Source organism: Mirounga leonina, unplaced genomic scaffold (assembly GCF_011800145.1).
Source record: "Mirounga leonina isolate KUSES-001 unplaced genomic scaffold, KU_Mleo_1.0 Mir_174, whole genome shotgun sequence".
NCBI lineage: Eukaryota > Metazoa > Chordata > Mammalia > Carnivora > Phocidae > Mirounga > Mirounga leonina.
The window spans coordinates 50,878,329-50,901,450 of NW_023270451.1; the positions used below are offsets into that span (position 1 = coordinate 50,878,329).

Sequence of the window (23,122 nt, forward strand, 5' to 3'; positions counted from 1 at the left end):
AACAACTTTGGAAAGGTAATTAACTGCCTCCCCCATAAAGTCACAAAACTATTAAGTTATGGAGCCAAGATCCAAATCCAGATATATCTGACTCCCAGAGTCCAGAGCCCTTAACTACTCAATTATTCTTAACCACTGTTTCCCACTTCCTCTTCAATCCCCACTCTAAATACTCCAGCTCCAAAGATATTTATTTTCTTTGCATTCTAAGGGCCTATTTTTGTAAGTAACATGAAAATAAACTTGAACTTCCCAACTATAGTAGTTTAGTGACTGACACATAGAAAGCTCTCTAAATTGTTGCTAAATTAGATCTGTGTCTTCTTCTCTGTACTAAACTATGAACACCCTTGAAGGAAAGGATCAAGTTTAGCATAACCTGGTATTTATATAAAATCCAAGTCATTTCCTTGCACATAGCAGGAGTTGGATAAATGCTTATTCAAAATGTATTTACTCATTTACACGTCTGTCTCTCCACCTCTCCACCAGACTGTGAGCTACTAGAAGGCAGGGACAAAGGGCTGGCTGTCTAGGTCACAGCAGTCTCTATGAACATGCCCCACCCCAACACACGTACAAACCTACACAGCGGACCCTCCATAAATGCTATGCTGAACAAAGAAATGAGTAAATGAATGACATATAGGAATGAATAATAATCTAAATTGCTAATAATTTTCTTCACTCAAACAAGAGAAAACTAGTACAATTAAAGAAATGAGATCCCATCATTGGGCCTGTGGGTCCAGCCCTAAACGAAGGCAACCTGACTTATATTTTGGGAAAGAAATAAAAAGCAGTGGGTTGCATGTTGGGGGGAAACAGATAAAGCCGCAAAGGAAAGAAGACATAAATGGAAAGATTTTTAGCTGAATGAAGAAAAGGATGTTATCCACAAGCCATCTACTTTAGCACTTTTTGACGGCCTCCCTACTTTGACGCTGGGGTCAATGCAGAAGGCATCAGGATAAGGGAAGGTAGAAAGGAATTCCTGTTTACTGACACTGTTCCATGCCAGGCCCTCCGCTAAGTAAGAGCTTGAGCTTTTGTTCCCACGCATACATTTTCATAATAAAACCTGGAGCGGCTGCAACAGGAAGGAGGAAGAAGAAGTAGCACAGTATTTTACTGGCTCTTAGAAAACTATTTTAAGAAATAATTATGGAGATAGAGCAACTAATTCTACCTCACCAATATTCTGAATGGGAAATCCCACAGGTATGAATAGTGATTGTTAATGGATGAATTCAAAGAGCAATAATCTTCCATACACACATCTTTGTAAAAAAAAAAAAAAAAAAAAGGAAACAAATGCGGTCCTCTTTCTTGCATTTACCACCAGCTCCCAGTGTCTTCTAGGCTTTCTACATTTACTATAACACTTCTTAATTTTAAAAAGAAATCTCTGCAGCAAGCTCCATGTTCTTTCTTTTCCAGGAACAAGTGGGTATAAAGTTCATGGTAGCAGCAGTGAAAGGGGAGAGTGATAGTAGAGAAAAAGCAATACCTTCATGCTTTTCATCCTCAGATTTCTTCAAATAAAAATTAATTTTGCTGGTGATTGCCTTTTAAATGTGTTAAATTAAAGAGAGGTAATGTAACCTACTTTTCCAATTTCTCTATTAAAGGGTCTCTTTCCCTGCACACTGTGTACAGTAATGGCTTTTTTAGGGGGAGGGACCTTAGCAGTATATTGTTATGCTGAGAAAACTAATATTCATATGACTAATGAGCACCATTTTCTTTATCTGGGTCATAAAAATTTCCTGTTACCCCTGGTAATTATGAAAAACACTTAGCCAAAAGTATGCATAGTCTCCATTCTCAGAACTCTGCCTCCCACTCTAGCAGTAATATTGTGCCCATCTGAGGTTACATCATCACGGGTGGCTTTAGTTTTGAGATCACGGGGAATGGTGGCTCCCATCTCTCATGGCTATCACCACCCCTTTGTTTCAGTCCCGAGTACATACTTAACTAATGTGCGCTCCACAGAGGGGAAAACTCTGTTTAAAGTCCCCTTCCTGGGGCGCCTGGGTGGCTCAGTCGTTAAGCGTCTGCCTTCGGCTCAGGTCATGGTCCCAGGGTCCTGGGATCGAGCCCCGCATCGGGCTCCCTGCTCCGTGGGAAGCCTGCTTCTCCCTCTCCCACTCCCCCTGCTTGTGTTCCCTCTCTCACTATGTCTCTCTCTGTCAAATAAATAAATAAAATCTTTAAAAAAAATAAAAAATAAAAAAATAAAGTCCCCTTCCTCACGCTCAACCACCTCCAGCTACAAAACATACGTTTTGAATGAAACAATATTAACTATCATTCGGTGCCATGGCCCAACCACCTATTTAAAATACTGGAAATAATTCTCACGATTAGAATGCATTTTACCAAGCCGTTCTAAATCACTGAATAGGAAAGAGCTCTTCCAAAGAACAAACTGAATTCTTAAGGAAAAACAAAGGAAGTGGAAGGATCCATGGCACGGCTTTGAAACAGAGCTCTGTTCTGAAGGGTCAAGGTGTTTCTGGGGCCCTCAGGGGAGGCTGTGCCCCTCCAGCCCCCACCTCAGCCCGAGCCACTTCTGCTGTAGTAAGTTTCTTCTACGAGACACCTCTTGAATCAATCACCAACTTTTATTTTAAATAACTAGTCTAGTAGATGAAAATCTACTTAAGACATTATTTATACCACAGTTTACCAACTGAAATAGGCTACCAACTAATATGAGGAAAGATTATGGAGAAACAACGAAAGAAAGACCACAGCAATACAACTGTCATTTCTGCTTCTGTCATTTTTTTCCAGAACAGTATAGCTTTTATTTTTTTTTTTTAAAGATTTTATTTATTTATTTGAGAGAGAGAGAATGAGAGAGAGCACATAAGAGGGGTTAGGGTTAGAGGGAGAAGCAGACTCCCTGCCGAGCAGGGAGCCCGATGCGGGACTCGATCCAGGGACTCCAGGATCATGACCTGAGCCGAAGGCAGTTGCCCAACCAACTGAGCCACCCAGGCGCCCCGAACAGTATAGCTTTTAAAACATCTGTGCACATCCTTTGAAACTCCTCTATTTATTTTTGACACTCCTTCCTATAAATGGTGACTCCTAGGTCCCTCCTCCCTTAGACTGGCCTTTTCTAACATAACACATGGAATGCTTCGGAAATGATGCTGTGTGATTTCCGAGGCGAGCTCATAAAACGGATACAGGCGCCACCTGACTGACTCTATGTCAACTGGCTCTGGGGAAGGCCAGCCATCCCGTCAAGAAGACCCACACCAACTTAGCAGCCATGTGAATGGGCGACCTCGGAGCCCATGTTCCAGCCCCGGTCAGACATCTGAGAACCACCTCAGGATGGACCTTGAGCCAGAGCTGCCCAGCCAAGCTTCTCCTGGACTCATGACCCCTGGGAAGGAGGAGAGGTCACAGAAGCCTCTTGTTGGGTGAGGCACTAAGTTTTGGGTAACTGTTACCCCACGATAAATCACTAGTATAAGAAGTAACTCGACTAGTTGTTTTTTTTTTTCTTTTTTCTCTTTTTTGACTCACAACATCGAGGCTCTAGCCGAACTAGATTACTTAGCCTCTGTCTGACGTCTGTCTGACGTCCCCATTCTTCTCTCTTCCCCCATTCACCCCATGACTCCTCAGCTCACCAGGAATCTTTCTCCTCTGAATCTCTTAGAACTTCTGAGCCTCCCTTTGCACTTGATCCTTTGTGGTAGTTATCTGTGTGCTTGTCTCCTCTCCCTGACCAGACTGCAAGAGCAAGAAAGCTGTGTTTCTAAAGAAAGTCTCGATCAACCTAGAATCCACACAAAATACCTTGTTGCATGCCGCGGGTATTCAGTCGATTAACTGAAAAATAGAAGGAAATACCTATTGGTGCAATATGGCAAATAAATAGGGCAAGCAGCAAATGAACCGAGTCATCTGAAGGCATTTTTCACTTCTCAGAAGAAATTCCCACAGCCAAAACATGAGTGTCCGTGTGATGTGCAAACTTACGGCCCACAGTTCTCCTTTTCTCGCTGTCCCTCACTGTCATTCAGTAAAACACCCTTCAGCACTTTTCTGAGAACTGAGAGAAAACACACAACTAGTAAAGTGAAAGGGTAAATTAAGAGAATCAATCTATATTCACCAGGATACTTGCACATCAAAATAATATTAAGTGTAAATATGAGTCACATAGCAACGAATGGGTATAATGTCATTACAGCACTCATTTTGCTGAGAAAACTTACAGACTTTCGTGGATGTCAGCAGCCAACACTAATATCGTACCAGATCTATGGGACTGACACACGGGAAACGGATAGACGCAGACTCGTACCTCTGAGTGTTCTACTAGAAACTTGTTCTGTGTTTAGAGGTAACTACAGAAATATTCACCAAAAATACTGGGTGGGAGGGGACCTTATACATCACATGTAGAATATCGATACATACAAGGGCAAAGACAAACTGGAATTAATATCTTCATTAATCTAAATTAGGCATATCCAAGTCACTGGCCACAGTGGACCATTGTTGGGCACCTCTCAAGGACCCATGAGCCCATTCACTCTTCCTAAAAATGATCGGATTTTTCTTCTGGCCTTCTTTGGTCACCACCCTGTTCATTCTCTAGGGGAAGCTGCCCCAGGTCCAGATCCAAAGTTCAACTGTGGCAGGGATGGAAAAAAAAAAAAAAAAATCCTAAGTGACCTAGAAAGTGGTGGATTTAGACGAATTCTATGGCTCACTATACCTCTAACCTTTGCACATATACAAGCTTTTATTGCTTAAGCCACTTGGCACTGGGTCTTCTGTTACTTAGGATCAAAGTCATCTTAACCACTACACTGCAAAAATCTAAAACAACACCTCCTCAGTGCATTATGAGAAACCTTACCTGCCAGAATAAAATAAGAACAAATAAACAAGCAAACAGTTGTCAGGTACGGAATGTCTGACAAAACACTTAATGGTCTTTTTTCCCCTCTTGAGGATTGCAAGCACATAGCATATATTCAAGACCTTGAGACATTCCTGAAGTAAAAACAAAACAAAACAAAACCTATTTAATTTTTAAACTAGTTATCTGCGTTGATTTGACTTGGTATTATTTATTACACAAAAGCAAGTAACATCCTGTTTGGAAACACATACTCAATAACAAGTGAGTCAATTCTCAAGGTTATCTACTTATGAAACCTGTGAATTTCTTAATTCCATGCTAATTTCTCCTGCAACCCAGAGCCTTCCTGGGATATCTCCCACTGCTTTCAGTGACTGTGTAAATTAGCATAATGTCAACCTGACCGAAACAAATTAAGCAAAGTGAATCGATCCACTGGCCCAAAATTCACATTACATGAAAATGCAGGGGCCTTTTGAATCACTGAAAAATTCTGGATCGCATCTGCAGTTCCTTGAATGCAAAGATTTTGACGGTATCTGCAATATCAAAAGTACAGGGTTGAGAAGCATGAGACCCCGAGTCAGAGAATCAGGGCTCAAACCCTGGCTCCACTTCTTACAAGGTTGGCAAGTATGTCTACCCAGGCCTCAGATCCTCATTATAAAATGTGAATTCTAACAGACACTACTTAAAAATCTAGTATTGATATAAAATTAAATGAGGATAATCTATCTAGAGCCATTAGCACCGTGACTGGCAAATGGTAAGTGTGTGATAACATTCATTGTCGTGGCTGTAACAATTAATACTGAAAAGAAAAATAATTAATATACAAAAAAGTACACAAAAAGATTTATCTTCCAAAAGACATCAGGGCTCCAAGGAAAAAGGAACATAAATTAAAGTAATAATAACTCTCAATATAAAGTAAACAAATCTCACTTAAAGCTAAATATTGATTCTTGATTATTTGCTTTGGGAAGAAGAACAGAGTGTATTAAAAATAAACAGCACCTCAACAATTCATAAACCAAATAGCTACAACACATCTTCAACAAATCTCAGAACAAAAATCCCAGAACATCAATAGACCCACATAAAATTACATTCAAAGTATATTCCATAATGAAATCTACCATCTTTCTTAATAATCGGCATTTCAGATGATCAGCACCACTAAATGACCTTGCGAAGTCAAGCCTCTATTTTCAGTTTTGCAGCTGACTTATAACAGAAATAAGGGAACGGGGCACCTGGGTGGCTCAGTTGGTTAAGCGACTGCCTTCGGCTCAGGTCATGATCCTGGAGTCCCGGGATCGAGTCCCGCATCGGGCTCCCTGCTCGGCAGGGAGTCTGCTTCTCCCTCTGACCCTCCTCCCTCTCATGCTCTCTGTCTCTCATTCTCTCTCTCGCAAATAAATAAAATCTTAAAAAAAAAAAAAAAAAGAAAAGAAATAAGGGAACGAACTATAGATAATTCCTTTACTGGACTTCAATCTAAAGCTAAGCTTTATTTAGGTCTTCAACGTGTAGCATTTATGTTCCAAGTCAGATGTGCTTCCAGTTATAAAACTGATGACACAAACTTCACAAAGACAAAGTGCGGAAGAAAACAGCAGGTTGACTTGAGAACAACTTGCAGGTTTTACCTTGGTGGATAATATATGTATCTTTTCTGCAAAGCTATGGGCTATGATTTGGGATCTTGGGAATCCCATTTCCATCAAAGAGTTAAGCCAGCAGAATATGTTTCAAGTTTCACACTATGACTGTGTGACCTGCCGACCCCACATAACTCTGGAAAGAACACTCAGCAGTTACAGAACCTGGACTGGACCGCCCGATGGAAGAACCAAGCGGTACCCGGAGATCTTGGAGGACAGGAGGTTTATTTAACGCCGGTGGGCTCAGAGGAGAGTGGTCTCCCAAGGTCTGAGCCCCGAGCACAAGCAAAGGGGGTAATTTATACATTTCTACTTCCGCATACTGGGCACTCTTGGCGCATGCGCGAAGCGGGGCAGGGAGAGGAACTCAGATTGGCATGCGCGGGAAGCAGAGCAAGGAGAAGAACCCAGAAGAGCCCCGGGGCAGGGGCTGGGACTCCCTTGCAGGCTCGCTGGGCCATCCCAGGACACAGATTTCCCTTATCACAGCCACCTCACACAACAGCCCAGGCCGTGTCCCCTGGAATGCCGGCAGCAGCGCCATTCACACAGGCCACCATATGCATGGTGCCACAGAGCCTAGTGGTGCATAAACCACAAGTCTTACAGAATGACCCTGAAAGGACAGACGCATTTGCTCATTCCAGCTCAAGGCCTAGATTCTCTAGAACTTGCCCAAGAGAGTTACTTTGCATTCACTTTAATGAGCAGCATAGGAGATTTCAATCAAGCAAATACTTGGGCAAACTCAGTCCTGACAACAACCTTGGAAGCAAAATTTGTGTGCAGATGAGCCCCATGGGTCACAGCATCGAAAGAATTAACCTTCGCCTTTACCGTAGTGTTACTTTTTGTGTGACTCATTCACTTCCTCAATTTCTCCATGAACCAGCTTATGACATCAAAGGACTGGAAGGAAGTAACTGGCCATAAAAGCCAACACCTACTGAGCACTTTCTATAAGCTGGATCCGATCCTAAGCATTATCTCATTTAATGCTCTCAATAATTCTATTACAGGGCACAATTATTATCTCCACTTAAAGCCAAGGAAACAAAGACCCCAAGCAGTCCTGCAGGTGACCCCACCTCTGGAGTGAGTACAGCAGGACTGGATCAGAGGCAACTGTTATGGGTTGAACTGTGACTCCCAAAAAGTTACGTTGCAGCCCGAACCCTGGTATCCATGAATGTAGCCTTACTTGGAAACAGGGTCTTTGCAGATAGAATCAAGTTAAGATGAGATCACTGGGGTGAGCTCTACTCCAATATGACTGGTGTTCTTTTAAGAGGAAAACGCCATGCAAAGACAGAGACACCCAGAAAGAAAACAGCCATATGAAGATGGGGGTAGAGATAGGAGTCATGTGCACAAACCAAGAAATGCCTGGAGCTACCAGAAGCTGGAAGAGCCGAAGAAGGATCTGCCCCAGAGACATCCCAGGGAGCAAGGCCCTGCCAACCCCTTGATTTTGCACTCTTAGCATTCAGAACTGTGAAAGAATAAATTTCTGTTTGCAGCCACCCAAATTTGTTGCAATTTGTTAAGGCAGCCCTAGGAATCTAACAGAGCAACCCAGGCTCCCTGAATACTCTCTTCCCTGCCCACGCTTTCCACTTAACCTGACCTGTCTGTTAAAGAAGAGACAGGAAAACTTTTATTCCAGGATATTTTAATGGACTTGAAACCATTACAGGCAGAAAATGCAACATATTTTGAACTGAAATGAATGATACTTTCAACTACAGCTGAAATAAGAGGATTCTACCCCTAGGTATAAATCAGCACGAGTTATCCTGCTTACCCAATGTCCAGCACCCGCAGCAGCCTGCAACTCTGCTGTCCTCCAAGCCTTTAGCAACTTCAAAACAAATTGTATTTTCAAAGTGCAGTATCTGGTGGCCTGGCCCAGCGAATTGCAGTGAGGGAGGTAAGACCCATGGGAGAGTCCAGAACCTGGACTTGGATCTGCCCAGGTCCCTGGGGTGAGCAAGGCTGAAAGCAAGGAGAGAGGCAGGTTCTGTAGCTGAGAGGGAGTGTGCTCTGCGCCAGCGGAATTCTCTACCTGATGGATATCGATGCCAAGGTTGCATCTGAGTTAACGCAAGTAACCGGTCAGCAGCCACAGGTCAGACTTGAAGTAGGCAGCATCAAGCAGGGCCAAGTGTGGGGAGCGCAAATCTAGGAACACGATAATCTCAGGTACGGACAGGTAGTCGGGAAGTCTTCATGCATGTCACAAATTGTATGTAATTTATTACATACACAATATGTATGTAATTATTATTACATATACAATATTATGGCTTATAAGGAGACGTGAGTCCCCAGGCTTGGGTGGGAAGCAAATGTCAGCATGTGCAGTAGAGGGCCATGAAGTCCAGAAGGAGGGTCTGGTCTGAGCCAAAGGCCCAGCTCTCAGAGGGTTATTCTGGCAAGGATTCTGGCCCTTGGAACAAAACAGAAGCCAGGTATAGAACACCAGTCAGCCAGGGTAGAAGAGCATCCAGGATAAGCTGATCAGGAGGTGTCGGTCCCTATGGTCCTAGAGACTATGCCAACAACCCCACTCCGTGGCCCCAAGGGCTGGAGCTGCAGGGGAGGAAGGGGACTGGGAGCATAAGCAGCTGCTCAGGAAGCAGCCAGGCTCTGACCCAAAGTGTGTATTTCTCAACTTCTTGGCTAAAATGCAGAAAGCATTTTCTGATCAAACAAGGCGAGGATTCCAAGTTCTATTCTAGAACTTCCATGAAAAAATAATCTAAACCAATACTTGTAATTATTTGTAATTAAAAATCTAAATAGAAAACCATATTAATTGAGAAGAGAGTAGTAATTTACCTTTGTTACAGTGCTTGGTAAACAGCAGAATTAATTAGGGAACATGAGGAAGGAGACGGAAATTTCAAGGAAGGTGACTATGTGACTATGCTATCTGGAAATTTCAATAAATTCAGTTTTCAGTGGCTGGATGAGTTGTTTTATCTGTTTTCCATTAAAAATGCAAGTTTTTTCTTTGTTGTTCTCTCAGGGTTGTTGTGAAGATTAAATGAGATGTGACAGCACTTTAGAAACAGTAAATATTAGGCAAATTTAAGGCTGCAACATTGCTATTTATAAGGGAAGATCGGTAATATCGTTATTTAAATAATTACATACAATTTGTGACATGCAGAGAACTATAAAGATGAGAATAAAGTTTGGTCATATGTCTATCATCCAGAAATGACCAATGCTATAACATTTTCATAGTTTCAGTTAAAAAAATTTACTCATTATTTACGTAATTGGGCCACACTGTTTCATATCATTCTGCTTTCACCTATTATATGCATTTTTTTCCTTGCATAAAACGTTTTATCATCATCTGTAATTACTGTAACAGTCCATTGTATGATGACACAATTCAAGCATTTACCTGTCACCAGAGTGTTTTCATTTTTTTATGTGTGACTAATGCAGATTGAACATCTTCAGATATAAATCTTTGCCTGGTGGGAGCCTGGGTGGCTCAGTCGGTTAAGCGACTGCCTTCGGCTCAGGTCATGATCCTGGAGTCCCTGGATCGAGTCCCGCATCGGGCTCCCTGCTCGGCGGGGAGTCTGCTTCTGCCTCTGACCCTCCCCCCTCTCATGTGCTCTCTCTCTCTCATTCTGTCTCAAGTAAATAAATAAATAAATCTTTAAAAAAAAAATCTTTGCCTGGTGTGAATGGTAATAAAAAATACACCACATGTACTAACCTCTTACTAAGTCCTAGGCCCTACGCTTTAATGCATGATCCCAACTAATCTTGATACCACACACATGACTCTGTTTATGCCGATTTTATCAATGCGGGGAATGTTCAGTCTGGAGAAGTTAAGGATCAGGGAGCAAACAGTGGCTGGGTTACAATCACTCTGGGTCTGCCTCCAGACCCATGCCCTCAGCCCCTTGCAGGCACACAGAGGAGAGGTGAGACCACTGAGTCAAAGCCCATGAAGGGTCCTGGGCTCTCAGTGCACAGAGCCAAGTGGCTCCCCAGAAAGGCTGCAGCAATTTTCACTCTGAAGGCAGTGGGAGGTAGCTGGCCCGCTGCACCCTGTCTAGCACAAAGGGCCCTGTTGGCTGGTGGGGGGGTGGGGGGGCGAGGGGGGCATCGAGCAAGCACAGTTTGGTTACACTGCAAGCAGGGGAAAAATACACTTTATATTTGGACATCTAGGAACAGACCTACATTTATGGGGGCGCTAAGAAACCTTTATCTGCATGGCGTCTCTCTTGACTGAGCCCTTCCCATCTCATTCTAAATGAATATTCACTTCTGTACCTAACTTTGTATCATTTTCTAAAGGGAGCCCCAAACTTGCTTAAGCTTCAGGCCCAACAAAACCTGGAATCACAACTGTTTAGGAAGAACATTTAGGGCTGTGGTAGAGATGATGCTATGCATTGAATCAATCCATTGCATTTCCGCAAGCACATCACTAAACCACATTTTCCAATGCCCTCTACCTTCGGCCACTGTGACTGAGTTCTGGAAAAAGCAAGACAGGTAGGAGACGGGGAGTGTGCTAGCCAGGTGTTGATGCCCAGGGTGACCCCCCCTGACCAGCACTGGACTTTGAGGTGACCAATCACTACACTCTTAGTGCATTGTCACTGATATTTTGGGATCACTGTAACAGCATTTACCCCTAATAGCAGCGGCTGAAGCAAAACCTTTGAAGAATTAGGCACACCTCTTGCTGGCTCGGCCTGCAGGCCTCTGTCACAATTACCTTGCTGACTGGGCAGCTTTTCATTCTTATTTCCCCCTGAGCCAGCAGAGCTGATTTGCCTCAAGTCTGCACACTTGAATCTGCTGGCCTTGGATTTCATGGCTGGAAACTCTCTTCTGCCATGTGCTAGGCAAAAGTAAAGCCCAGAGTCATAAGCCAATCCTCCCTTAAAAAGCACACTCTGAGCGGAGAGGCTTAACTCCTTAATGAGGAGACAGAGTGAGTTGCAGTTATGGAACTTCCACCAAACACTTTAGAACCCTGAGGTTTCTGCAGAGGTGCACAGATGTTCCCATCTCTGACAACAGCCAGAAGCGTCTCGCCAACACATCAGCCCATTTCAAGAGAAAAGCAGACGCAAATACCAAATAGGCACCAAGTCCTCTCTCAAATGGCTTCTTTTCCCTGTTTCCTTATTTTAGCCAACTCGACTCTTTCTATATGGCCCCGCCACATATTTTCTCATTTCCTAGGGCACACATATTTCGTAATTATCACCCAGGAGGGCTCAAGATTGCTTGCACCAATCAGAAACCTACTCTGCTCTATATCCAGCCACCTCCCCAAGCACCTTACCAAAATATCACACTTCATTCGGGCCACGAGGTTCTCTCCCCAGAGGCCATAAATCTTTCCCCGTGAGGAGAGTATAATCCTCCAGATTTCAAAGCCAAGCAAACTCAGTGCTGGAGGTTCTCTAACATAATCACACCTTCTAAACTCCAGGCCATTCTGAAACTATCACCTCAATTCAACCCTGGCCTCTTCAGAGTTGAATATGCAGCAAACGGATGAAGCTGCCAAAGGAAAGGATGGAAAATTAAAGGCTTTATCAAAATCGGGAGTTGCAATGGATTTTTCTGAATGCTCTTCCAACAAGCAGGGATGAAAGAGCCACACCTCATAAACAGCAGCAGGAGAGAGCCAGGCAGCAGGGTTAACCACTTCCATTGGCCAGAAGTGGCCCCGGTGCTTGGAGCATACAAATGCACTGTGGTTTAACCACGAGGAGCCGGGGCCAAAAGTGATGGGCAGCGGTGTTTCTGACCTGAACGAGACCAGGGAGCCAACCTGTGCTCCCAAAATGCAGACAAGAGGTGCCTCTGTCCCACACAAATGGTGATTTTTAAAGAATGCAGTCCACAATCCAATTATATTGTGCAACTGAGATTTTTGTGGCCCAGTCTGACTGGTTAGCTATAACGGTTGGAACATCTGGCTAATAAGATTAAAGCCAATCCCAGCATAAGAGAATTAGCTTTCCTCTATTTCAACACCACAGACTCATCCTTACCCCACCATGAAACAATTTCACAAGGCAAGCAAACAATACTTATCGATTCCCAATTACGTATCTAGCATCCAGAGAAATAAATTCAATAAGGCAATGGGTTTGCATTATTTATCAAAGTCTTTTTGGACCTGAGAGAGTCTTATTTCTGTTGCGTTTAGACAAAGAATTTACATCTCTCTGGCCAAGAGACTTGAATGTTACTGGCTTAATTCATCTGAGTCGCCCCTCTCCCAAATCTGTGCTTCTTTTTCGCCTAAGGGACCTAATACAAGTCTCAACACATCAACAGCATTAATAAAGAAGCTCATGCGGTTTTCTGGCCTCTTTTAGAGCATTCAGCTGTTGGCAGGAACACACAACACTTTTAGGGAATTTTGTTTAGTCATGAAGCAATTGGCTTTCGTGATTTTAAATGTTTTTGCTGGATTTCAAAATGCTGAAACAGGTGTACAAATAGGCAGATGCAGCAGGCAACACCTGTCTGCCTGTTTAGGAAAAGTGTTTTAGAATTAGTTAATGGGCTGTGCAAATTCCAAAATGTCTTATTTCTTGTAGTGCAATAATTCAATATAAGAATTCTTGGGAAATTAAAAAAAAATCAGACAAGCATGATGCCATACTGAATCAAGTCACAAGGTCTGAAAGCACCTCCAAAGGGTGTTTCAGAGCTCCTCTCTGGGTGTGGTGGGCACTATTTAGATATTTTTCTATTTATAGTTCATAATAAAAGCTACCATTTACTGGGCACTCTTCATGTGCCAGGCCTGTTAAGCACCACATAGCATCCTCTAGAAGTCTATATTATTATCCTCATTTTACAGATGAGGAAATTGTGAATCAAAACCATCACATAACTTGCTTAAATTGTCACATCAAAAATGGAGACAGTGGGATTCAGGCCTGGCTCTTTCCAGCTCTAGGTACCATGCTCTTTGCCCTGCACCAATATCTTCTACATTACAGATTATTTACCTAGAATATGGAAGGGTACAATATCCACCATTTTCCTTCAGTAACATATGCCATCATTCATCTTTCTTTGTTAGTCAGACATTCTTCTTCCAGCCTACAGGAAACTCCTACAGATTCAATTAAGCCTGTGTCTCTTGACCTAAACTCTAAAAGTTCTGCTTTCGCTTCTGAGACTAAAACTTGCAGCTTTCCATTTTATTTTATTTCTCAAATACTTACCCCAATTCTTCTCTGCTTCTTTTCCCCAGAAATAGATGTCTGATTTTGCTGTGATGCAAAATGAAATAATCCCTTCTCAGGGAAATACCCTCTTGGGGAAACCTAGATTTCATGAGAAACCTAGAAATGAATTTGACAGACAGTGTCAGATTCATTTCCCTTCCTCTTCTTTTAAATTATAAGTGCCCTCCACCAGAGAGGCTGCATTTCTAACCACTAAAATGCCCTTCTCTGAAATGCCCGCCTAAACGAAATGATCTGCTTGAGATGACGTATTGGGTGAGTGCTTCCTGAGGCCTCTGCTGGTGGACCTCATGGCTAGGGGTCCCTTAGAAGCAGGGAGTCCCCTGTGGAATGCAGAGCAAGGTCCAGCATGGCACTTCCCTTCTTCCTGGGACAACAAGGCACACTGGAAAAAGCCATGAACATGCCGGGGTCAGACCATCATTTCCTCCATAGCAGAATGGTCTTCCTCAGTCACGAATACCTTAGAGAAGGAGTTGTGCAAGTGGAAAAGCCAATTGCTTTACTGACCTTCTTGACAAGACCTTTCCTACTAGTGTTGACCACCGGGGCAACTCAGAACCTCTAGTCCAATGGACTCATAGAACCTTCATACTGTACTGACATCAGCCATTTTCCCTATGTTTGAATGTATAAAACATCCTTCCATCAGTCCTTTCCAGCATTCATGGGCAGAGATTTAGAAGGCCACAGTGTGCTATATAGTTCAGAAAAATCACCAGACAGATTGCCCAGTACCCACAGGTACCCCCTAATTCAAGCCATAAAGAACCGGCCATCTAATAAGATTCTGTTTCCCACCTCTGTTGTATCTGAACAAGCTATATACTCCTCAGGAATCTTTTGATATTAGCAATTTGGGTAGAGCCTTAGAGGTATCGGCATTTTAACAACATGGCCAAGAGCCCAGGAACCAAAAAACAGATGTGGTCTGAAAATTCTAGGCAATGAAACAATTTACCAATGCTGAGAAACCTATAGAGATGATTTTCAAACATGACTTCTCTCATAAAGTATCTGTCTTCTAATGACTGTCTAAAGTCGATGCTGTTCAGAACTGGGCTTCTTAGCAGGGGTGACCAAGAAACCTACTTCAGTCTGCGGACCTCCCAGAACATTTTGTTTTTAACTTCCCAAAGAGTAACACACCACAACTAATGGCAATTGGTATTTTTTTAATTGACCTTTTTGTTACATAATAGGAAAGACCCCAAATCATCAAAAGCTCATTTATTTATTCAATAAATATTTATTGAAAATGCATTCCAGCCCTGTGCTAGAAACTGGGAAAACAAAGATGAAAAAGGCATGCCTTCTGTCTTGAAAAGAATGCTGAAAAAGTAAAAATCTCTAATTTTCATAGATTTACCATTACCTAAAATTATCAATTTGCTTTCATATCTTTCTCTTGTCCATCTGTTCACTGCTAAGCCCCAATTCCTAGAATGCGTGGCCCCTGGGAGGCACTGGATGGATACTTGTTGAACGAGTGGGAGAATGACAGAAACTCCGCCAACAACTAATTTTGACTTTGGCCAAGTCATCATGAACCTCAGGTTTCTCATGTGTAAAATGAGTTTAAAAGGATTAGGTTAGGTCCCAAGCGTGTGCTCCACAGAATATTGGTTCTGCAAAATGTAACAGGTTTTATTGAAGAAAAAGGGAACCTGTGGTTAACTGCTTTTGAAAACCAACAATATTACAAAGAAAACAGGTTTCTGGCTGCAGGCTTCTCAGCACTTAACATGCTAACAGATGAAGAGAATCTCCCCAGGAAAGGCCTATGGGAGTACCCAACTCCAGTGAGACTACCAAACCCTTAATTCTCAAGAGTTCTTCAGGCAGCTCTCTGGGCCCCTGGCACCTAGCGGTTCAGCACACGTGTTAAGCTCTCAATAAATATTTGCTCCACAGGCCTTTAAGTCTCCTAACAAAAGGATTCCTTCTCCATGTTAACTCTTCTCATTGACCTAAGATCAGCCGATGTGCCAGCCATCTTTCCGGATTGGCTCTGCCCCTGTCTGGCTCTATGACCTTGGGCAAGTGACTCACCCTCTCGAAGCTTTGAGTTTTATTATCTACACAATAAGAATATTAATAGTAGTTAATGCAAAGGCCTGCAGTGAGAATAAAATAACATAACGTACGTAAATCCCTCTGCATCATACACAGTAAACACTCAATAAATGTTAGCTGTTCTTGTTACTCTTCACAAACGTGACGTACTTTGGATTCCAGTCTCGGCTTCACCACTAAGCAGACCTTGGCAAGTGGATCCCTGCCTAGCCTCATCACAGGCAAAATGCAGATCTGGATTACATCAGCGTTTCCCAAAATCTTGTTCTTCGAGGGCCATTTTCCAACCCTATTATATTTAATATTAAGATTATCGCATCTTAGGGGTGCCTGGGTGGCTCAGTCGGTTAAGCATCCAACTCTTAGTTTCAGCTCAGGTCATGATCTCAGGGTCCTGGGATCGAGCCTCCCATGTGGGCCTCCGTGCTGAGCACAGAGTCTGCTTGTCCCTCTCCTTCTCCTCCTCCTCTCTCTCTCTCTAAGATAAATAAATAATCTTTAAAAAAAGATTATTGCATCTTAGTCTCATCCTATGCAAGAAAATCTGTGAAACCATAGGTTTGATGCACTGATACTTTTTCTAGTACGTATTAAAATGAATAAACAATTATTTAAATATATTTTAAAATCCAGCATTAATACCTAGCCCCTCTTCAATACCATAGCCAGGGAAACATTAACTTAGAATCTCCAAGGTCCTGGGGCACCCGGGTGGCTCAGTCAGTTGAGTGGCTAACTCTTGGTTTCTCGGCTTAGGTTGTAATCTCGGGGTCGTGAGATCGAGTCCCACGACCATCTCCATGCTCAGTGCGGAATCTGCTTCAGATTCTCTCTCCCTCTCCCTCTGCCCCTCCTGCTTGTACACACACTCTCTCTCTCTAAAATAAAATAAATAAATCTAAAAAAAAAATCTCCAAGATCCTTTCAATAAAATACTCTGTATCTTCTCTCTTGAAAAATCACAAACTAAACTTTGCAAAGCTAACCTGATCCCCCTAAGGAAGGATCATGACTCAGACCATCAAAGGGGTCCTTTTTAGAAACTAGATTTAACAGCTGGAAATCAGAACTGACAAAGGGCACAGAGCCGATTCTCTGACTTTCCAAGTTCGGATATTTCGACTCTCTTTCTCTGTCAAGCAAATTAACATGTGTACTTACTTGGAACAAAATGTTTTGCAAAAATGGACAACTGCTGCAGTTCAATTTACAGACTGAAAGGACATCTCCAGAATGTGCTCCATTAGCTGAGAGGGAGGAAGACATTTTTTTAAGATATATTTTGGGCAAAGACTTCTTCAAATTCTGAAGCTAAAAGTCACAAAAAGCACATAACAGGATGATGGCACCCAGCCAAGAACAAGAGCACCTGCTGCACGCCCTCCCCCTAGGAAAAGCACATGAGGGAGAACTCTGACACCTCAGATGAAATAACCCCCAGTCACCTCACCCTGCTGGCGGCGACCAACGCTGAAAATGTGTCACAGCTCACTCCAATGTAATACCGCCCTCCCTCAGATGTCAGCGAAACCAAAGCCACTATGAGATGGGGGAAAAAAAAAAAACCCATAAAGAACACTGCAGACTAGTCATAAATAAAATGACCAAGGCTTCTGTTTTGTAAACATTTTATGGCCTGCAAACATTCAGCCCTTTCATGAGTAGAAACCAGTGTAAGTGGTAGTCTAAAATGTCTTTTCATTAATATCTTTACTTTTAACTGCAATTATTCTAAAGCCCTTTTAATAGCTGTCACTTATTCATTTCCAGGCTGTAGCAAATTACAGTGGGGGAGACGGCTGCTGACAGCTCGCGTCTGCAAATGGCACGTTCTCGTATTTCTGCAAGGTCTCTGGTCCCTCCTTCCCGGCACAGCTACCAGGAGTATGAAAGCCTTGCCACAAGGAGCAGTGAAGACTTAGCGGTGCCCCGGGCTGCCGATTAGGAGCCCTTGGCTACTCCAGCTGTGTCTCACAAGACCTCTGTCGACTCTTTCTCCCGCTGAAAAAGGGAGAAAAATCAGTTTTCCCATACGCGCTTCAAACACATTTTATCAATATGAAGGATACGTGTTTGGGAAGAGATGTGTGGTGTGTGTGAGTGTGTGTGTGTGTGTGTGTGTGTTGGAGGAGGATGGGGACAGTGATTTCATTGGAAAGGAATTAATATTTCAGGTAGTGTTAACATCCTAAACTTCATCCTCTTAGGACACACATCCCAGGGAAAAGAGAACTGGGTCAAAGACACAAAGCAGTCCACAAAAAATAAAATATTTTTGAAGCTAAAATAGTACCTAATAAAAAAATCTGAGTGATCACTTTTGGCACCTGGAAAGTGGTACAGCCTGTCCCCAAAAATTAAAATTGTAGGATACAAAAATAACTCTTCAGAGGAGCTTTCAGAACTCAGGCTAATGAATCCAGTTATGTTGCTTCTTAGTGGTCTTGGCTAAACGGAACACTGGACTCTGGACAGGGATTGGGCCGGACCGGTAAACAACAGAGTATATGCTCAGAGCCCTGTCACATCTGTGTCATCCAAAAGACAATCAGACACCAGAACCTTGCGATGACATTTCTTTTTATAACACTGGTTCCTTTCCAAGTCAATATGTAGCCTAGTGATCAAAACAATCGAATGGGAAGGCGCACTGGAAAGACCCTTAGGAGATATTTTTCAAGCCTTTATGTGTTCAAAAATTCAAAGACTCAATAGATGAAAGCAGAGCAAACACAAATTAATTGCTGTTCAGAAGACGAGCTTTTTACTTTTTAATTAACGTTCTGTCCTTAATCCAAAAGCAGAAGTAAAACATACGATGTACAGTGCTTACGCACCACGGAGGGTGAAGTGTTACCTTTTTCCCCTCAGGCTTTCTTTATCCTCATCCAAATGTTTAAATTTAAGATGCAGTCTTGGCAGTGTGTGTAGTTCAGTGATGCAAATAGTGTGGGATGGCGCCACCCAGAACTCTGTGAGTGGGAGGGCAACCAGGAAATCAACTTCCCTTTTCTCGCTGTGACTCCGTTCTGTCCACGGGAGGATTAGGGCCCACATACTGTTGCTTGTCTTTTTCAATTGGGGAAGGGAGGAGGTAACGAGAGGCGGATCCAAATAATATTCTGGGAGTGCTTATATTTGCAAAACACCTGGGTTTAAACTGTCAGTTTCCAACTCGTCCGTCCTCTTGTCCTCGCTTCTCTCAGCCATTCCGCAACCATTCTGGGGTCTCGAGGCCTCAGGAGGAAAGCAGGAACAGGCAGATATTTGGGAGCAAGGGTTGACACAGATTAAGAAGTTCAATGGGCAGGGGCACCTAGGTGGATCAGTCGGTTAAGCGTCTGCCTTCTGCTCAGGTCATGATCCCAGGGTCCTGGGTTTGAGCCCCACAGCAGGCTCTCCGCTCAGCGGGGAGTCTGCTTGTCCCTCTCCCTCTGCCTACTGCTCCCCCTGCTTGTGCTCTCTCTCTCTCTCCCTCTCTGTCAAATACATAAATAAAATCTTTAAAAAAAAAAAAAATTCAATGGGCAGTCCCAAATATGTTGGCAATCCCAAATTCAATGGGCAATCCCAAATAGTGACTTGCTTGAAACGTCCCTGAAATCTCTGCCAGGAGTGCTAACAGGCAGCGAAAGAGGAGCTGCTGTCCAGTTTTACTGCTCTCCCAATGTGCCGTCTGAAAACCCCCCTTCCGGCACATTCTCCGTGCCCACGAGCAGGGCACAGAGGACGCGATGACGAATGCACTGCTGTCATTACACCCCGAGCCGTCAGGGGAGGCGGAAACGGACACAAGTGCACATTGATGAGTTTACTGCTACGGCCTCCTCCCCTACAGGAGCAGAGTCCCTCCCCGGGTTTCACCATCTCCCTGGCATCGGGTGTTGAAGAATGAGTTAATGAACGAAGTCTACAAATGGGGCCCACAAACAGGCCTCCCCACAGCATCAGGTAAGTCCTAAGAAGGTCACCTGTCCCCGACACACCTTATTTTTCTAAAGAGAGAAAAATAAGACCCAGCAACCAAACTCTGATACTGGAAAACACAGTGAACTTGAAATCTAAATCATAATGCAGAGAACAGGAAATGTGCAATTTTTTTGTAGACATAACCTATTCTAATAAAATGGCGTTTGTTTTTTTTTTTGACAACAGTTAAAATTGAGCACATAATTCAGAGTCTTCAGCAAACCTGAAGGGGGTCAGAAGCTAGCCAGAAACCGTGCATCCCAGGAGTCTGTCTGCGACTCCTAATTCCCTTCCAACCAACCGATGGCTCTGAACACACAATTCTGGAAAAGAGGTTCAGAAAGCATATACCCTTTCACATCTATTGCACACGTGCTGGGGCCAGAGAACTCCACTCCTTGGTGACATTTTTCATTTCACCGCAACAACACATGGGCACCATTTCCATTCATACAGAAGGAAACAGGAGTCAGGAGAACGCAATGAATCTGCCCCCAGCAAGTCACAATGAGCAATTCCAACCTCTATCGGTGTGACTGTGAAGCACATCCGCCTCTGTTGTTCCCGCAAGGCAGTTCCGAGAGGTGTCCAAGGGAGCAGGCGGGTCGGCCCTCCAGCCGGTCAGGGACTCCAAGCACTTTCTAGTGCGGTGAGGTTACCACACAGACAGCAGAGTCAAACACCAATCAGAATATTGGTCTTGGCTAGTCAGTCACAGTGTTTCTAGAAGGGAAGATGGGAAGCCTCTAAGTTCTTACGTAATCTGTAGAAGCAGAAAAGCTGTAAGTCAACTGGACAAGTGTCTGACCTGAATCATAAAAACAGTCGTGGCCTCTCCATCCATCCCCAGGCTTGCAGCAGTTTCGAGGCCCAGGACCCCTTAAATGAAGGGGAGGCCGGGTCCCCTTGAGGAAGGACCCTGGTAGAATGCCAAAAATGTATACTGTCAATCATTGTCCTACCCTTCCTCCAAAGGGACCTCCAGCCTTTCTTTAGGGGAGATGTGCCTTGGGGAAAAGGAAACCATCAGACTTTCTGGGGATTACTCGACACTGGTTTTGAACGGACACTAATACCAGGAGACCCAAAATGTCACTGGTGACCTACCAGCCAGCGTAGGTGCTTCTGGAATCCAGAGGGTTTTTTGCTCAGGTCTATCTCACAGCCAATCCAGTGGGGCCCGGAGCCCATCTAGTGGTTACTCTCCAGCTCCAGAATGTGTAATCGAAATAGACACGTTCAGCCACCGGCAGAATCCCCACGCTGGGGAAGCAAGTCATTGTTTGTTTATTTTATTAAGGGAGAAAGGGGCTGTGGAAGATGAGAACGTGGTTCCAAAGGCCTGAATATGCTCTACTTTCGGAGTGAACTCAGAACACTGAAGTTTGGGGTTTACCGTGAGTGTGCTATTTGGCTTAAAAGAAATGGGCTTGGCTCAGTGCTGGAACATTAGGACTAATCATTCCAGCAATGAAGAGCCATGACACCTATCAAGTTTCAATTGCTAGCTGAAACCCTTGGTAGCTGCTAGAAAAATAATGCGCAATTATAGCCTAGAAACATAAATTATCAAGGCCACGGTGCTCTCAGATTGTAATAAATGAAATGTGGGTAACCACATACGTGGTAGGGATCCCAACCCCCAGTGTGTGTCACGAGAGCCTGGTCGCCCACAGGCACTGGAGGGGAAGGAAGAGAGAAGCATACTCTCCAGACTCAACACTGGCTGACCTGTGGATGAAGGCACAAAGGGAGAGAAGCTTCAGGGTTTAAGCCAAGAAATGTTTTCTACATTCTTACAAGTTATGGTCTCTAATACTCATGCCCCACAGGCTTTTTGATGAGTAGGAGAGAATGAGAAGTAGCTACATGAGATATAAATACTTCTGCAGACAGTAATGCAAATGACAAAACATTGGTTTCCTCCTCTGGAAAGTTCATTACATCCAGGGTAGATTCGGGTGTGGTGGAAGGAGAGGAAGGCAGAGATCGTTGCCACCACAGGATTAGGCATTGCAAAACCGTGGCCGTTTGCTTCCCCACCTCGGACATCTGGTCTGGCCCACGCCTCAATCACAATGACCTCAGGCAGGGCTGGTCTTCAGCAAAACGGAGTACAATGAGAGTTACATCCCTGAACCACGTGTCCTTGGGCTCCTCACTCAGGGACAAAGAAACCATTTTTAAGGGCTCTTCCCAAACGGACTGTAGGACACAGTGCTCATATGCATGGATAATAGTGCTTCTTTCTGGAAACATTCAGTGGGCGTCTGTTATGGGCTCGGCACTGGGAACATGCACCTTTGGGACCTCCCATCTACTCAGCACAGAGAAGGACTCAGTGTGTCCTAGGAGACGATAGAAGGAAATCAAGGAAGGTTCCCAGAGGAGGTGACCACAGAGTCGTGTCATGGAGACCAGAGGGAGATGTGGGTCCAGGGCACTTTACTCTCGGCTCGCCCACTGAATTGTCTGATGCCTTTTCTGTGACTTCTTTTCTGTTCATTTCAACCCGACTGCACCTAAGCAGGAATTCTGGGCTCCTCCACTCTCTAGGGAACAGCCGAAAGCAGTTCCCTATTACGGGAACTATGGACTGGTCTCACCCTGGCGGACCTCCAGAACACAGTCTCCTGCTCTGGAGGGCAGAGGAAGCAAACCCACGGAGGGGCTTCTCATCCCCCTCCTCAGCCGGCCGGCCTTCCCCACCACCTCCGCGCCCCATAACCTCATTTGGGACTTACAGAAAAAGATTCTTATTAAAATGGCGACAAAATGTAAAGTGAAATATCAGAGACACAGAGGGAATAAGTCACAGACCTGAGAAAACAGCTGCATATGAAAGGATTAGGAAATAAATTAGAAGAAACTCAGAGGATTTAGAATCCATTTCAGGTGCACTAGAAGAAAATCCCTCCAGGACGGAGAGAACAGGTCCCAGTTAAAACCCAGGCAGGAACAGAGGCTGCCTCTTCTACTGGTGGCCTTGCAATGTTTTACCTCAGGGTTTATATTCTTTTTTTCACTCCTTAGCACTTTGGGGGATGATGCTTCTCAAAGTGGAGGCGGGACCATTGGCATCAGATCACCTGAGGGACCCACTGAAATGCAGCTTCTGGGTCCCCAGCAATGCTTGGGCATCTAGAAGTCTAAGAACCACAGAACCAGGTACTGTATCATCCTTAAGTAGGGGCAATATCCATGCTAAATCCCTCGGTTCAGCTGCTGTTTAAAAT

The 23,122-nt window shown here is 43.9% G+C and overlaps 1 protein-coding gene across 6 annotated transcripts in view; it reads right to left on the reverse strand.

Moving 5' to 3' along the window:
* Positions 1 to 23,122, reverse strand: part of ELMO1 (engulfment and cell motility 1) — a 540,114-nt gene that overhangs the window by 483,383 nt on the left and 33,609 nt on the right. For 2 of the 6 annotated variants that reach the window (XM_035020923.1, XM_035020917.1), the window contains exon 1: positions 20,409 to 20,816. The exons of the other annotated variants lie outside the window; for them this stretch is intronic. In XM_035020923.1, the coding sequence (XP_034876814.1) occupies positions 20,409 to 20,435 (27 nt within the window). In that variant the 5' untranslated portion in view covers positions 20,436 to 20,816. Of the gene's footprint in view, positions 1 to 20,408; positions 20,817 to 23,122 lie in introns of those variants that run through there. 6 annotated transcript variants of the gene reach the window in all.